This window comes from Lynx canadensis, chromosome B2 (genome assembly GCF_007474595.2).
Source record: "Lynx canadensis isolate LIC74 chromosome B2, mLynCan4.pri.v2, whole genome shotgun sequence".
Taxonomy (NCBI): domain Eukaryota; kingdom Metazoa; phylum Chordata; class Mammalia; order Carnivora; family Felidae; genus Lynx; species Lynx canadensis.
The window spans coordinates 68220360-68238802 of NC_044307.1; the positions used below are offsets into that span (position 1 = coordinate 68220360).

The window sequence follows — 18443 nt, forward strand, 5'->3', positions numbered from 1 at the left end:
ATTTATAATTGGAAGCCAGTACTCAAGTCCAAATTTATTTACACACACACACACATTATATTTGGGCATGAAGGCTACAAAAATGTAATATAAATTCTTCTTCCTCATGTAACATACTCCATATATGCTTTGAAATTACCATTTCAATACAGAGCTCTCTATTTTCCAAGCAATCTAATTGTAAACATGTAATCACTTTTTTTCACTGGTATATTACACTAGGGCAAAAAATTGGAAACTGTCTTGTGCTTTAATTCGTTTTCTGCATTAATGAGATGAATCCTGCAAAATATCCTTGACTTGAAAAAGTTGCTTTAAACAAAACATAAGTAGCAGCTATGAAACTATAATTTCAATAGAGGTAGGCAATTGGAGTAGATACGTGGCTAGATTCATGGAAATCAGAAAAAAAAGAAAGGGAATAAAAAATTGCCTGTCTGTAAGACACAGATCTACCAAACATAACATAATATTGAATCAGTAATGGAACAATGTTCAAAGACAATACAGTCTGTGGGGGGGATAAACCAGTAAAGTTTTCCTAAGTATTTTTCTTTCTTCTTTCCTCATGTAGGAAGTACCAAGGTAAGTAGCAGATGAAGAATTGTTTTTGGAATAAGACACATCTATATTTAAAGTCTAGTTCCAATGCAATTGCTGTGTGTTTGATCTCTATTTCCTCAGTTTCTAATTCTTGCTAATAATAGTAACAACAACTGGCTGGGATCAAACATCCATGTGTTTGTTTATGTTTAAACTTCTTGTTAAGTTAGTTGTATGGCTATCAGATTGTGTTGCATTTTATGAAACCAAAAAAGACCAATCTAGGGACTGTATGTAGGGACATGGCCATTTGTTGTGTTAGTCTCTGGAAAGAGATCACAATTGCTGCTTTCTCCATCTCCTATGTTCCAAAAACATTGGTCCTCTTTTTGCAATTCAACCATGCCAAGCAATTTCTTTTCCTTGGGATGCTTTTCTCCTGACATTTATCACACAGCTGGCTCCTTGTGTGTGTGTGTGTGTGTGTGTGTGTGTGTGTGTGTGTCAGTTCAAATGCTACTTCCTCTGAGGCCTTTCTAGCTTTCACCCCATCATTTTTCCTAAGACATCACACTGTTGATTCCTTTATGGCAGTTCCCACTATAGACAATTATCGTGCTTATTAATTTATTTACTTGTCTGTCCACTGACTAGAACAAAGTAGGCTTTCAATAAGCAATTGATGGCTGGATAGATGGATGGAGAGATGGATGGCTGATGGATAGATGGATGGATGGATGGATGGCTGGATAGATGAGGAAGGACACAGTCTGATAAAGATCCTCCTCCTCTGTCCATAATCTGACCACTTCTGATTACCTGTATGACTAACACCTACTCATTGTCTCCAATATTTCCCTCCTGGGTGATTAGAGTGGGCTTCTTAATGGATCAGTCTGCTTCTACCCCTGGGTCCTACTTCAACACAACAGTCAAGCTAATCCCTTTTATAATACATGTACGTCTGGGGGCGCCTGGGTGGCTCAGTTGGTTAAGCGGCCGACTTCAGCTCAGGTCACGATCTCGCGGTCCGTGAGTTCGAGCCCCGCGTCAGGCTCTGGGCTGATGGCTCAGAGCCTGGAGCCTGCTTCCGATTCTGTGTCTCCCTCTCTCTCTCTGCCCCTCCCCCGTTCATGCTCTGTCTCTCTCTGTCTCAAAAATAAATAAAACGTTAAAAAAAAATTATAATACATGTACGTCTGTATTCTATAAAAACAAAACAAAACAGGGGCACCTGGGTTGCTCAGTCAGTGGGGCAACTGACTCTTGATTTTGGCTCAGGTCATGATCTTAGAGTCCTCAGATCAGATCTTAGAGTCCTCCACGCTGAGCATGGAGCCTGCTTGGAATTCTCTCTCTCCCCTCTCTCTTTGTCCCCTCCCGTCAAATAAACAAATAAATAAACTGAAAAAAAAAAACACAAAACAAAACCTGCAGTGGTTTCCCACATCCCTCAGAGTAAAAGTCAAAGTCCTTATAACAGCCTACAAGTCCCTTCTTAGTGTGGTCTGTCCTTACCTCTCTGACTTCCCCTTCACTCTTAGTGATAACTGCTATTGCCTTCCTGTTCCTTGAACATGCCAGGCACTTTAGGGCATTTGCTCTAGACTGTTCCCTCTTCCTATAATGCCTTTTCCTCATATATCTAAGTGACTAACTCCTTCACCTTCTAGTCTCTATTTAAATATGACCTTCCCATTGAAGTCTATCCTCACACCTTATTTTCTGCTGCAACCAATCACCCCAACCCCATGCCAGCTCTCCCTGTTGGTCTTGTTTTCCATAGAACTTACTGCCTTCTAACATATTATACAATTTATTTTTATATTTTATTAACTGTCTTCCCTGCTACCTCTCACTATAATGTAAACTCAGTTCATCCATGATTCCCAGGTACATACAACAGTGTCTGGCACATAGTAGGCACTCAATATCTGTTAAGTTGAATTATTAGTCTCAGTGCATACAAGTCCTGATGAACGGATTACAAGATGTTGCTCTCTGGGTGGATGCATCCGGGACCCAGGAATAGGGAGTCCAAGTTAGATGCCTGGAGAATTGACAGCTTTGGGGAACTTGTGCAAAACTCTCAAACAGCAGGAATGGGTCTGCAAACTCTGAACCAAACTGCCTATAGCAGCAGCATCATTCTTGTATTCTCCACATCTACTTGCATTTGTGTTCCCTAAGGAAATCTTTTTGAAACATTCCTGTCTGCTGTAAGACACCAGTAATGGCCACCATTTATTAATCCTCTAAGTACTGTTCAGGGTAAATGGTAGAGTTTACCATTGGATGGTTCCAGTGGTTCCACTGGATGACACAATAGGTGGGAAAGTCAGGGAACCCTGCTTTGGTTGGCTCCTGGCTGCGAAACCTACGTGAACTAATGTAAGCAAAACGGGAAAAGATATTTGCCAATGGAAGCCTAAGTACAGGCACCGATGTGCCTCACATCAGAAATTAGAGCCACGAACGGAAGGTTCCTACAGTGTTGACTTTGTTCTTTTAAAAAAACAAGCTAGAAGCGCGTCCCCGCCCCTCCGAGCAGAGTCCCGGCGGGAGCCTCGGACCGGACCGCAAGGCCCTGTTGCCGGAGCAGCCGCCCGCCTACCACCTGGAGGCCCGCCCGGGGGACTTCGCCCGCACAGCCACAGGACCGTCGCCGCCGCGCCCCCGCCGCCGCCCTACACCCACCCGGTCACAAGGATACCTACCCGCCGTCCCAGGGTCTACGTTTCTATCCACCGTCGAAATGTCACCAGGTACCCTGCCCATTCCATTGTCGTTGGAGGCCGCCCCAGTCTGCAGAGTAGGGTTTGGGAGGACTTCTTCACCTTCCTGGGCATCTTCCTGGGCATCATTTTGTTCCCATTTGGGTTCATCTGCTGTTCTGCCTCCAGGAAGCAAAGATCCCCCAAAGGCGGAGCAAACCTTACTTTAAAGGGAACGATACACCTGACTTTCCTACATCCTGACATCTTTTCTTAATGTAAATGTGTACAACAGCTTTGTTTGATTAAACTTTCAGGATTGTTTTGTAAAGTGAGGTGGGATAGATCTGGCTAGTGTGAGCTGAGGTTTCGTGAGCACAGGAGTCATAGCCGTGGACACGCAGCAACACTGCTCCCAGGGTAAATGACAATCCAATAAAACACTGCTTTTATTTTTTGCAGTGTTCAATTTGAGAAAGGTGAGAAATAACGTTTTAAATAAACGAGATTCATACCATTGTGAAACACACACACACACACACACACACACACAAAACAAAACCACACCCTGGGGAAAGACTCTTAGTTGCTAACTTAATACCTGGTCTCCTCTCCTTACTATATAGAACTCCAATTTTACTTGGCCATCTGCCCAGCTAAGACATTTCTTGGCCTCTTTGAATCCAGGCATGAACATGGGACAAAGTTCTGGCCAAAGACATCTAAGCTGAGGTCTTTGGAGCTTCTAAAGCTCTTTAAAGAGTGCTCACTTATTTGGCATGTTCTCTTTCACCAATCTTTCTTCCTGCGGAAAACAAAGAAAATGGCTGGAGCTTCAGGAGTCACCTTACAAGAAAGAAAACCACACACTGAGGAGAGCTGAATGACAGCTACACTTAGGATGTGGGTGAAATTGTGAGCCTGCCCTACCAGCCCTGACCAGCTCATAGACCCTGCTTTGTGTCAAGTTGATATGGATATGAGATGAAAAGATACATTTCCTTTTCTCAGAGAGCCAACAAGAGAAGCAGCTAACATTGCACACTTGGTATGTACCAGAAACCATTCTTTGTGCTTTACATGCATTAGAATAACCATGTGCATTAAGTATTTATACAGATGAGGATACACATCTAGCAAGGTTAGCTATTCATGGTAATCCAAGACTTGAAGCTGGATCTTCTATCATGTGTGTGATTAACTACAATGCTCTACTGGTTTCCAGTCTTATCATTTATAATTCAAATTTGAACTCAAATTCAAAGGGATAAAAGTCTTGATAAAGAGGAGTATAGGGAACATAGGGGACAGAGGGGAGAATGTCAAAGTTTCCAGCAGAATCTTGGGCACTTAACAGGGTGTCAAAAATGAGTATGCATGGGGCACCTGGGTGGCTTAGCTGGTTGTGTCCAACTTGGGCTCAGGTCATGATCTCACGGTTTGTGATTTGCAGCCCCACATTGCCTTCTCTGCTGTTGGCACGGAGCTCATTTTGGATCCTTTGTCCCCTCTCTCTCAAAAATAGTTTTTAAAAGTGAGTATGCATTCACCAAGAAGCAGAGCAATATGAGATGTGATGAGAGTGCTTAGTTTGGATCTCAAATATGAAGACAGATGTTAAATAGGTAGATTTTCAATTATAGCAATCAATGTGAAACGGACAACGGACTTAGAGGCTGTACTGATCGCTCTTCCAAGAAACTTGACTGTACAGGTGAAATGGAAATAGGGTATTCATATTTGTAAAGTATTCATATATACACTGCTATTAACAGTGTATTGAAGCTATCCCAGTCAACATTTAATCAAATACGGAAGATAAAGTATACTGGAAAGACCATGAACTTTAAGAATCAGGTAAAACTGGATTTGAAACCTTGTGCTGTCATTTATTTGTAGCTTTGTGTAAATTGCATGCCTTCTGTGAGCTTGTTTCATCTGTAAATAATTCAACTTCATATAGAACAGCTACAGACTACAAATGTGATTTTGAGCATTAATATGAATTATAACAAAATTTCACTTAAATATATCTCAAATGGTCTTTATTAATGGAATAACATCACGGAATTTCTATTTAGTAACAGATACTAATCTCAAAGAGATACTGTATGGTAACGATTAAAAAGGAGATTGGGATGAAGGTTGTTTTGTTTCCTGATGGCCACATTTCAACACTTCTAATGGACTCTGTTCCATGGGACTTTTGGATAGGTCTTGCAATCTATCAGTAACTGTTAACAGCTCTCTCACTAAATTCTTAAGTATAGCAGACATTTTCACTAAATTCTGTCCAGCAACCTCTATTCTGGGATCTTGCCCCTCGACCCCTCCCCATCTCCACTGCTAGTTACAATGCAGATTTTTAAAGTGAAGGGCAAATATTTAAACTTAGCATCAATTTAAAGAATTTTTCAAGTATCTTAAGCATTCAACCTTTTACTTTATCCCATCTTGCCATGGTAACATAGCCCAAACATAACATTTTCACATGGAAACTGTTTTATAAATTGTGTTATGTCAGAAATAGTAAAGCACCTCTCAATATTGAAATGAAGGCTATCAGAGGATATCAGGCTGTTTTTCTTTTTACTACAAAACAGTATCTTTCATATCATGTCATAAAAGCATTTCAAATCACTTTATGAAATTTGTAATGAAAGTTAAATTCTCCTCTGTAAAATGCTGACAGATATAGCTTGTTTCAAAATATCAGTGATTGCTTTTTAGCTCCAAATCACCAAATTGGACCAAACTCCAGCCCAACTTAACTTTCTCAACATTTAGAAATGTCTGATATTTATTCCACTCCCTTCCAAAGCAGTATTCTCTGCTGTTATTAGTAATAAGATGCTGTCAGAAGTTGGGAAGATCCCTGTATTTAGTGGCAGGTTAGATGTGGCTACCAAGATCCTTTCAAACCTTCATGATTCAAGGCTGAGACATCTTTTATTAGGTACCTTTTGAGATAGATTTATACTTTAAGCCTCAATGTTTCCACATGAAGACTTCGATTGGCTATTTCAGATTTGACTCATTTTTTCTACATATACTTTTCTCAATTTTATGTAAAAATTGAAGTTTATAAAACCATTACTCATGGATTTCCCCTAGATTGAATTGCACCTAGACTAGTGTTACAAATGTACACCTAGTAGAGGTAACAAAGTATGACTCCTTAAGTTCCCCTAGAAGATAGCTTTTAGAAATGAATTAAGTGTTTTAAGGGAAGTTACACTTTATGTTATGGATTATAGTAACAGAAGCCCATTGTTAGTGTAAAAGAACAAGTCGTAAATTATTTTATAGTTTCTCTACTGAAGCCTAACTCTAAGCTGTGGAATAAATCTGATATTTGGACATATGCTAACATAGCTGAGAGAAAAAAAGAAACTCAAACCCCAGGAACCAAAAAATGACCTGTGTCCACTAACACCAGGTTCTAGCATATCCTAAGATACAGTACAGCAGGGAGGGGAGGGATTCGAAGGAATATGCTTTCAAGTGTTACATTCGTTCACAGCTGAAAACCATCCACGGTATAATTCTGAGCTGTTCTATTACATAATTTATTTATAAAAATAAAATTTCACCAGTATCACAATGGTATTTTATACAACCCTAGTGACTAAAGAACCATTTTTTTGCTCCCTACCTAAGAGTTACAAGGCTGATCAAAAACTGAAATTATTGGTATAATGTATCCTAAAGTGATAAAATAAGACAAAGCATGGTAAAGACTGCTTTATTGGTGGCAGTTAGTAGAAGTCAATAAATATTGTTCCCCAAAGAACTCAGTTATGTATCAATTATTGGTCCAGAGAGAGCTGAATGAAACTGAACCAACTGCCTGCTGAGATGATAAAATGAAGTCAGTCTTGCTTCTTGGGAAATGAAGCCATAGCTAGCTGATATATGGCATACGCTGTTCCTGAAAAAGAAACAAAAAAAGAACTTACAAGAAATTCTGACATTTACATGTATAGACATAATATTCCAGCTAAAAGTTAACAGAAAGGGAAGTTTGGCATTAAGACTACTTTTATGGAAACACAGAAAAGTATTTTGATAGGTGCTGGTAAAATTTAAAATAACTTCAAAGGAAAGTATTAGATACAACACAATAATTTATTTGTCAAATTGACAACATGTAAAAAGTTTTTAAATAAGAGTAAGAACATATATAAAAGTTATTTCCATACTAAACTAAGATGGCCTGAAAAATGCTAAGAATGATTCAAAAACCAAAAAAAGAGGTCAAGATATACAAGCACTCCCTAAAGTATATTATTAGTATTAAACCAAGAAGAATGATACATCATTTTTAAATTATCAAATTTGATGTAAGAATAGCCAATAAGTGAATATTTTTAAAAACTAATTACCAGAATATCTAAGAAACAGTCACACTGACCAAAAGAATTTAGGACTCTAACGGTCACTATCTGATTGTTGTCTTCATCATAAATGCCTCTTCACTGTACTCAACCCAAGGCAAAGAAAGCACCTTGGTATCAGCCCAGGGACTTTGTAATTAGGGTTGAAATTCCAGCTTTTCCACACAGAGGCAATATTACCTTGGGTAATTAACATAATTTCTTCATCTTTAAAATGAGGACACATTACAGACTTAATAAAAAAGGTTACAGAAATCCATTTATGGGCACTTCTATCAATAAGATGAGCACACAGTAATCAAATAGTTCCCTTCCTCCCCCAGAGAGCAATCATTTAAAATCTTAACTCTGCTCCTAGCCTACCAATTTGTAATATTCCATTGCTAATACTGAACAATGAACCTGCCTAATCCACAGAAAAATCTATCAAAGCACTTTGTGTACAGTAATAGGTACTGTTCTTTCCATAGAGGTTTTGTTTCTGTCATAAACATGTATGTTCAGAGTTTAGATGTAAAGTGTGTTTTTATTATGTATCACAGTAAAAATGTTTAAAAAGCCCCTGTTATAGATGGTGTAGAGAGATGTGTAAGGCCACCAGTAGCACACTCTGAAAGCCACCTCTATCATAAATACTCCTATCAAACTTTATTGGTTTAATTTTTTAAGACATTAAAATGCTCTTCTACAATATGTATCGATCATCCTCTTGAGTCCTTATATGTAAAGCAGTAAGATCTCAGATGCTGGGGACAGTCTTTCTAGTTAAAATACTGACATAGTAAAAGGAATGAAGTTGTTAGTAATCCTTATTGTTACCTATCTGTAAGTCAAGCATTCCAAATGTCTTACCACCAACTGTAAGCATCATAGTGGCTCTATACAGGAGGGCATCAGCTATTCCACCCTTTAGATGCACTGGAATTCCATTATCCTCCTAGATTAAAAAAATAGTAATAATTACTATATGCATCATTTGTTTTCAACTAAGTTCAAAAGACTAATCCATTTATATAAAATTAAGCACCTCCTCAAACCCCTGGAATTAAAATATTGTCAATATCAAAATTAAAAGACTACAATTTTCCTGACTCTGTACCTACCATCACTAAAGTATTAAAATAAGAACTCCTAAAAATCAGCATTCTTTCTCTCACATTTAATGAGATCCAGTAAAGATTTGCCTTCCAAGGAATATATAAATGTTAAAGCTGTGAAAATATACTGATTGAGTCCATCAGCTGAATTATTAAAAAGATCAGGAATCCTCACACTTTTTTATTTCTTTATTTTGAGAAATAGAGAGCAAGCAGGGGAGGAGCAGAGACAGGGAGTGATAGAATCCCACGTAGGCTCTGCGCTATCAGGGCAGAGGTGGAGCTCGAACTCACAAATTTTAAGATCATGACCTGAGCCCAAGATCAAGAGTAGGACCCTTAACCAACTGAGCCACCCCCGCATTCCTCTCCTCACACTTTAATCATAAGGTAGATTTGGTTCAACTTACGATTTCTCAACTTCACAAGTATGTGAAAGCAATACACGTTCAGGAGAAACTGTACTTTACATTCTGAATTTTCATCTTTTGCCAGGCTAGCGACATGCGGTACGATCCTCTCATGATGCTGGGCAGTGGCAGCCAGCCACAACTCCCAGTCAGCCACACGATCACCAAATTTAACAACCAATGTACTTATCACCATTCTGTACCCATAAAACCATTCACTTCACTTTCAGTGCAGTATTCAAGAAATTACATGAGATATTCAACACTTTTATTATAAAATAGGCTTTGTGTTAGATGATTTTGCCCAGTCATGTATGTGTTCTAAGCATGTTTAAGGTAGGCTAGGCTAAGCTATATTTGGTAGGTTAAGTATATGAAATGGATTTTCAATTGAACATATTTTCAACTTACGATGGGTTACTATTTGATGACCTAACTCCATCATAAGTCAAGGAAGATCTGTATAGGATACAAAATTTTATTTGGGAAAAACCAGGTATTACCACAGTAAAACAAAAAAAGCACTAATAATGTAACTACTTATAAAGGTAAACAACTCTGTCCCACCATCTTTCCTCATGAGAAAACCATTATTAACAGCATAGTTCATATTCTTAAATATTTTTTAATGCTTACGTTGTCTTACCTTCTAATTTACACACACACTTGTTTAATATACCAAATGAGATTACGCTATATAAGGGTATGCTATATTCTATTTTTCACTTAATGCTGTCTTAAAAACTTTTGTTACTCCCTTTAAAACTACCTTATCCCTTTTAATGGCTACATAGAATGCCACTCTGCAAAAATATCAGAACTGAATAAGCCAGTCCTCTATTAATGGGTATTTAGGTTGTTGGGAGTTTTAGTGCTATTAAAATCCTATGACAAATAACCTCTATCCTTTTCTTTATATATTTAAGCTACTGTGTCTGCAGAAAAGATTTTTACAAGTGGTAGTCCCCAGGGGCACCTGGCTGACTCAGTCAGTGAAGTATGCGACTCAATCTCAGGGTTGTGACTTCAAACCCCACGTTGGGCATGGAGCCTACCTTTAAAAAAAAAAAAAAAAAAGTGGAAGTCCCTGATAACAGGGTATCTGGTTTATTTTTAATAATACTCTCAAACACTCTTTATAACTTTTATACCAATTATACTACTAACTATTATGTATGAAAGTACTGTGTACGAATATATCTCCCATACGTGGCTTACATAGCCTATTTTAAATCCTTCTATAATTCTAACAATCAAGTAGGGGGAAAAAAGTTGTAATTTGTCATTTTAATTTGCATTTCTTATTGATCTGTAGGACCTTTTTTTTTTAAATTTATTTTTAACGTTTATTTATTTTTTGAGAGAAACCGAGCATGAGTGGAGGAGGGGCAGAGAGAGAGTCACAAAATCTGAAGCAGGATCCAGGCTCTGAGCTGTCAGCACAGAGCCCGACATGGCCCTCGAACCCACAAACCACGAGATCATGACCTGAGCTGAAGTCAGACCCTTAATGGACTGAGCCACCCAAGACGCCCCTGTAGGACCGCTTTTTATACTGGGGATGTTAATCTTTTGTTATATTTTAAAATTTGCTCTCAATTTGTCACTTGAACTCATAAATGCAATTTTTGTCCTTTACAGCTTCTAGGCTTTGTGAAGACTTCCTTAGGAAGACTTCCCCACCCCTAAGATATAAAAAATACTCTCCTATGGTGACTATAACTAATAGTACTGTATTGTACACTTGAAATTTGCTAAGAAAATAGATCTTAAGTACTCTCACCAAACACACAAAAAGATCAAGTAAGTATTTGAGGTAATGGATGTGTTAATTAACTTAATTACAGTAATTATTCATAGACACATTGAACATCACACTGTATGCACCTTTTTAAAAATAAAACCCATCAGGTACAACCTAAATATATACAATTTTTATTTGTCAATTGTACCTCACTAAAACTGGAAAAATATATTTCATTTTAATATTTTTTGGCAGAAGAAGCATTTATATCTGCAATTTACCTTTTAATACACAAATATAGAGGGACAGAACTTTACTTTCTTTAAAATAGACAATTTTTCTAACGCCAATTTATTCTATCCTTTCCACACTAATATGAAATAGCACCTTTAACGTATATTAAATTTCTACATACATATTTGTTCTGTTTCTGGGCCCTTTCTATGGTCTATTTGTCTATTCTTATGAAACTACCCATAGAGTGCCAACCCAATGTAACTTCTCCAAACAAAGTGTCTTTGACCTACACCTTTTCCCTCTCATTTCTTCTACTTCCCCAAAGTCCTCCTGGATATAGGCCCAACTAACTATCAATAGGCGGTTTATTATTTTGCTAATACAACAAGATGAGTAACAACCAAGCATCTCCAGATTTACTTCCTATCTCCAACTTTTGGTAAATATTATTACAAGTAACAACCTCCTATAAAATATTTCAGTACCTGAAATAGCTTTTGCTTCTCTGGAACCTTATTTTCAATCTGCCTGCGTGAAGCAGTACTTATGGTCCTCTGGGCAATCTGACGAAGAGCCTGAAATAAAAAAATCCATATATACTGAGCTGATTTAGGTCTTAGAGAAACTTTCAAAACCAACTATTTTCAACTTCTATTATTACAGAAGAGGGAAACTGACAGTTAAAAACATACCTGATTTGTCAGTAACAGGGTCCTAACTAAACCAACAGCCAAGTTTTCCAACTTGTTGTCCATCCACTACTCTTTTTTTTTTTTCAGTTTATTTGAGAGAGGCGGGGGGGGGGGGGGGGGGCGGGGAATATCCCAAGCAGGTTCCAAGCTGTCAGTGCAGAGCCTGATGCAGGGCTCAATCTCATAATCTCATGAACTGTGAGATCATGACCTGAGCAGAAATCAAGAGTTGGACGCTTAACCTAAGTGACTGAGCCACCCAGGCGAACCCATCTACTACTCTTTACATTAAAATTCTACAGTCTCCAAAGACCACATTCAAGTAGCAATTCATACAGATTCTGAGAAAAAAAAAAAAAATCTACCTGAATTGAACTAGTAGTATCATATAATCCTTGAGTAAAACATACTGACATACAGATATTATGAGAATAAAGAATGGTTACAAAATACACTAAAAGTCCCAATGTTTTCATTTATAACTTTACCATATTATTAAAAGATCTATTCGACACTAAAATAAACTGACATGATTCCTACTTAATCAAAATGCTTTCCCCATTGCATTTATCCTATAAAGTAGGGAATAATTAATGGGGTACAATTCTTTTTAAAAAGTGAGTTGCATTATATATCCAGTTGAATTAAATAACGAAACAAATATGCACTCCACATTCCAAAACAAATCATATGTTGACAGCTAAGTAAAACCTTATTGAATAATTACAAAAGAGAATGGTCACTGTTACATTTCCCTTCTCTTTTTCGAAATTTTGGGAAATTATTTCACATGCTCAAAGCCGATGGATGGGTGAAGGACACTGCAGGACCGCCTGATTGAAGCAACACTACACTTTCAACCATGACGGCTCCTGAAGTCCCAACAGAAACCGAATGACTTGCTTTTTAAACCGCATCCTGATGCTCACAAAGCTCAGAAACGTTGAAACTTTAGGCCTTTCAACGTACCAGTGAACATATTTCTATCTGAAGCTTCCGGGTATCAGAAACGTCCCACTTGGATCTTGAGTTTACTCATATCAAAATTAGCGACTTCATCAATAACCCATAGGGTTAGAGGTGACCATTAAGAAACCAAGGCTGTCTAACCCACCATCCTCTGGTCATTTCCCCAGCCTCTTCATTCCCTATATCTACTCAGCACAGCCGGGAGCAAGAGGAATAGTTAGAAGGGAAAGTAACGTCAGGCGAAAAGGACACGGACCAAGGTGACCTCAGAAGCCGCCTTCGCCCACCCTCCTTCCCTCTCAGGAGAGGCTTTTCAGTCATCCCTTAGCCTCCGCTCCCAACCTTCCCGCCCCACATCAAGAATGCAAGCCGAGAAGCTCCTTACCAGCAGATTCCGCAGCATCTTGGCTCGGTTACTACCCACCAACCGCAACAACCGAACACCAGGAACGAGAACGGCAACACCGGAACCGGAACTGCCTTCTGGCCTTGCGCAAGCGTCAGGGAACTTAATACTTCGGGCGGAGGAGGGGCTTGAGCCTCTAACCATAGAGAGCGAAAGACAAGCGAGAGCGGCCGTACGGCTGTGGCCGCTCTAGCCGACCGGCCGTTTCCGTTCCTTGCTCTCGTTCCTAAACTGGCCGATGCTATTCAGGGGGCTGGCTCCTGGAGCTAAGGCTTGGAGAAGTAAACAACTTTTGAGACCGGAGAGGCAAGGAGTGACGTGTTATGTACTTTGTAACTAGCTTAGATGAAATTAATGTGAGACCAGGCTATCATAGAAAATTAGTATATTTTGAACGAGAAGGTATTTTAAAAACTTCTGAGCAAACTTTGAACCATTGTTTAGATGCTGAAAGAACACTGGGTTGGTCTAACTGTAAGCTATGAAGCTGGATACAATACAAAACAAAACGGTTAGCTCCTCTTACACGGATACAATCAGCTTTTTTCCGTAGAAGAAACTTTGTGAGGGCGTTATTGTTCCTTGTGCTGAGAATATGCTGTAGAGAGCTGCGTCGGGGTATCGTCTTGTACCTTTGGATGCTGCACAACTCCCCATGCAAGAAACGCTACCAGCGTCCTGAAATTGTGAAAGCTGTTCGCTCGTTTCTCCGTGTCTGGGGAAAATGCTGAAAAGAGGGGAAAATTTTTAATTGTGGGACAAGAAATGGGATGGCACATCGGTATTCTTTAAGTCTTGCTGTCCCAGGGCACTTTCCATGATTGGAGTCGCTAGGCAGAGCAAATATTGGATAGGCTGCCAGTGTACCTTGCTTCTAGCAGTCTTGCCTAAGTAATGCCACTTACAGAGATCTTTAGTCTTTGTGCCCACCGAGTGTGTATAAATGTAAACATAAAAATACTTATTCTATACTAAAATAAATCTTTCCACCTTTTTTAAACAAATTTTTATAATTATTCCATTGTCATTTCAAATAGAAAGTGGATAATGTATGGGTTCAGCATAGGTGAAATGTGTAGATAAAAATTAGTAACATCAAAATCACTATTCCTTCTAATCTTTTGGGTTAGATCCACCAAGTTATCTGTGCTCAGTCTTCCTCACCAAGGTTTGTAAATACCCAATTCATCTCTTCTCTAGATAGGGACCGAAAGTTTCTGGCTTATTCTCCCTTCTGCATTATGCACTGTGATGGAATCCTTGAGGACAATTACCAGGCACCAATAGCTGGAACATACAAATTTTTAAAAAGTGTACTCTGAACTTGTTAAAGCTGTATGTGCTCTCTTACATTTTCTCCATCTAGACAACTAGATTGTAAACCTCTCAAGAACAGAGATTATTGTAATTTTTTACCAATCCCCTAGTACTGCTTAAAGAGTTATAGGTTAACCAGCAGATGAATTAATGACATATATTGGGTGATTGATAGATCTGTATATTGGATAAAGGACATTTATGGCTCTGTCCAAAAAGAACCAAAGATTCACATAAAATAGATTCTGAAATAGATGCAGATCCTTATTTGTATGTTACCTAGTACAATTTTTCTTCCCTCTTTCCTAGATCATTCCATCAGCATATAAGCATATTCCCATATTAAACAAACAAGCCTTTGATTTCAGTTAACATACTATTTCTCTTCAAAAGAAAACAGATTTCTTGCAGCACCTGGGTGGCGCAGTTGGTTAAGTATCTGACTCTTGATTTTGGCTCAGTTCATGATCTCACGGTCTTGAGATCAAATCCCCCATCAGCACAGAGCCTGCTTGGGATTCTCTTTCCACCTCTCTCTGCCCCGCCCTCTCAAATAAACAAACAAACAAACATTTAAAAAATAAAAATAAAACAGATTTCTTTATATTTGTCGTCTTCTCTTCCTCTCCTAATTTTTTAAATTCCATTTTGGGCAGGCTTTTATGGCTTTTCCTAGGATCCCCAATAGCTTCTACATTATTGAATAAACTGTCAACCTCAATTTTCATTTTTTCCATCTATCAGCAACTAAATTTAACATAATTGATCATTCCTTCACAATATGCTTTGTTTTTAATTTGGAAATAAGCCACAAATGCCATACAGTATAACATACAACATGTATGTACAGTTTCATACATGGTCCTCCATCCACTACTCTTTTGATGGTTTTCCATTTCAGTAGTGTTTTTAGTCTCCTGAAACCTCAAACTCTCAATCTCTAAATTTCGGAGTACCACCTTTACATTCATCCCGTCTGTGATTTCATCTACTGCCATGAAATACCATTTGTGTGCTGGCAAATTCTCTAGCCTGACCTTTCCCTTTGACTCCAGACATCTCCACTTACATGTCTAATGAGCATCACAAACTTATGACCAAAACTGAATTCTACTTTCCAGTCCTTTATTTTCAAGGCTTCTCCTCTGCAGTTTTCTTCATTTCAAGCCCCAAACTTTGACTGTTTTCTATCATGCCCTATAAACTAATCCATTAGAAAATTCTGTTGAATACATACACCTTCAAAATATAATCTGAATCTGACTGCTTTTCATTTATCTCCACTGCTACCACAACTCCAGGCCAAGCCATCATCATCTCCTGTTTACATTACTGCAAAAGCCTTTTCAATTAGTTTTCCTACTTTACACTCAGTCGATTTTCCACACAGCAATGATCCTTTTAATGATATGTTAGATAATGACTGTTTATAACTGTTTTCTTCATTGCTGTACTTGCAGCATCTAGAATAGTAACTGGCAGATAGAAAATATTCAGTAATTATTGGTTAAAGGAACAGTATGCTGCATAAAGAATGAACTTATTGGGAATAAAAATTCAAAATATCTTTGATACTCATTGTGCTACTTTCAAACAGCTTTTAGTCCCAGGATTCCTCACTCATTGTCTCCTTGCTCCTGTTCTATAAATTGTGATTATCCTGACAGAAAAATATACCTGAAATTTGCCTGGATGCCTATCAAACTTTATTGGATCATCTCAAGCACACTTGAAATTTGTTACTAGATTTGTGAACTCATGCTCTGCAGCAGAGCAGAAGAGTTCTTTCCTTTTTTTTTTTTTTTTTTTAATTTTGAGAAAGAGAGGGAAAGAGAGCGCATAAGCACAATCGGGGTAGAGGCAGAGAGAAAGTGAAAGAGAGAAACTTAAGCAGGTCCCATGCCCAGGGCAGAGCCTGATGCCAAGCTTGATTTCAAGACTAGGATCATGACCTGAACCAAAATCAAGAGTCAGATGCTTAATCAACTGAGCCACCCAGATGCCCCAGAAGGGTTATTTTCTAAAGTTTCCTTTCCAAAACATCAGTTTGAGTTTCTTTGTAATATTAGAAAATTATTATTAGATTATTGGAAATGATTAGGAAGTATTTCCTTCAGGTTTTTGAACACTGTTAACAGAACTGGCAGTACTCTATTTAGATATATAGATGGATAATCTGAAGTAAGTAATGGTTAACTAAAGCCTGAGATAAGTTTGTGTGAAAATAATTCACAATTACTGATGTAAAGTTGCCAAATGACATAGTTACTCCATCTTCCTTTTCCTTTAGAAAACAAACAAGATTACAACCCTTACTTTGATCCTGCCTATAGCATCTATAAATTTAAAAAGGAAAGCCAGAATAGTGTTTTGTGTAATTGGGATGTGTCTTTTAATTCTGGAAGCATGCTTAATCCATTTCCAGTTTTACAAAAGCAAATATAGTAGAACAGTTTCGTGTGAGGTTTAACGTACAAAAATTACTAGTCAGATAAAAGCTAGCACATCACTATAATTCCATGTTCTCTGATTACAGCTAGGAATCATGAAACACTTGGCTATCACTTAATTGCTGTATTTATTATTAAATAATTTATGTAATTGCAAGCCTCGTCTTTTCATCATTAAAGTTAAGGGGTGGCTTTGGACTAATAATCATCTCTGGCTCTAAAATCCTTTTGTATGAAAAAATAATATATACAATATATGAATGAGTCCACTCCTTGTTTAACAATAATTTATTGACTATTTAATATGAATCTAACACTTTGTAAGATGCTCTGGGGAAAACTTTTTAAATCCCTGACCTTCTGGAGCATAAAATCTAATTAGGAAGGTAATAATAAACACATAATAATAAATCATCATGTGGACATGAATGCGAGGTTTCTGACTTAACTCTTAAGATGGTTGACCATACCATTCACTATGTCAAAAAATGTAAGAGAAAGCTAGCTAGAATGGCTTGGTTTCTGTTTGGGCCTTACTAAGCTTGAGAAATCCAAGGACAATCCAAGAGATCCATACTGAACAATCTAGAACTCAGAAGAGATGTCAAGGCACAAGAAAAGATAAAGAAACTAGTGCAAAGATGGTAGTAGAAGTGATTAGGAATTTATGATTGCTCAGGGAGTATAATCTCAAAGAATTCCCACCATTTTATATGGTGAGCATAACCAAAGGATGTATAAAGGAGACTAAAGACAGGTAAGTATGAAGAAAATCAGGAGTTATCCACAAAGCCACATGCTAAGAATGAAGAGGGAAGGATGGTGCCAAATTATCAACTGGAGCAAAAAGTTCAAGGGTGAGTTTACTTCCTGTGACAAAAAAAGGGGGGTGAGAATTGTTCATTGTCATTTTTCTATACTTTCTGTTAAATATTTGTCATCTATCACTTCCCTTATTCCTCAAAACAAAAATCTGCCAAGAGGGTATTAAAACTCCCATTTTACTGACAGGAAATGGTAAATGACTTAGGAGATAAAATAATCTGAAGGTACAGTTTACAGACATAAGAGCCAAGTCAGCCTCCTTCTAAAACCCATACTCTTTCTACTGTATCTTTCAGACAGAGATGATAGTAAACAGAATACAGTGTGACTGTGAAATAAATCCTTAGCTAAAACTGAAGATGACAAAAAATATAAATTACTCTTTTACAAGCTTTGTTGTGAAAAGGAAAGACAATACACCCCAGGGATTACTTCAGACCATTAATTCAACTGCAATTAACATGTATTTTTAAAGCCATTTTTTTCTGTATTTCTGTTCCTTAAAATAATGTGACACACAAATCTTGATAGTGAAAGTAATATACAATGAGTTCAATCTTCTTCATTACCCTGGACAAAAAAGCTTGTCACACATCAACAGACAAGCTCCCATTAATATCACTTACAGTAAATAACAAGTTT

At 37.8% G+C, this 18443-nt stretch overlaps 2 protein-coding genes across 2 annotated transcripts; one reads left to right on the forward strand and one right to left on the reverse strand.

The window, feature by feature from the left end:
- Positions 1–2534: 2534 nt before the first annotated feature.
- Positions 2535–3534, forward strand: LOC115514939 (brain protein I3-like). The gene is given in 3 exon segments (XM_032593344.1): positions 2535–2696; positions 3065–3200; positions 3203–3534. Coding segments are annotated over 3 exon segments (630 nt in total).
- A 3452-nt stretch (positions 3535–6986) lies between these two features.
- LOC115514123 (cytochrome c oxidase subunit 7A2, mitochondrial) lies at positions 6987–13295 on the reverse strand. Its single transcript, XM_030315854.1, has 4 exons — positions 13189–13295; positions 11628–11717; positions 8507–8591; positions 6987–7188 (listed from the first exon to the last, which is right to left on the reverse strand). The coding sequence occupies exons 1-4, from the start codon at positions 13204–13206 to the stop codon at positions 7130–7132; spliced, it is 252 nt and encodes an 83-aa protein (XP_030171714.1). The 5' UTR covers positions 13207–13295; the 3' UTR covers positions 6987–7129.
- Between the last annotated feature and the right edge of the window lie 5148 nt (positions 13296–18443).

Excerpts from the sequence above, each read along its gene's own strand:
- LOC115514123 (XM_030315854.1), bottom strand. Across the intron at positions 8,592-11,627 it reads AGAAGCAAAAGCTATTTCAG|GAGGATAATGGAATTCCAGT; the intron begins GTACTGAAATAT and ends TTTTTAATCTAG. Across the intron at positions 7,189-8,506 it reads TATGATGCTTACAGTTGGTG|GAACAGCGTATGCCATATAT; the intron begins GTAAGACATTTG and ends TTTCTTTTTCAG.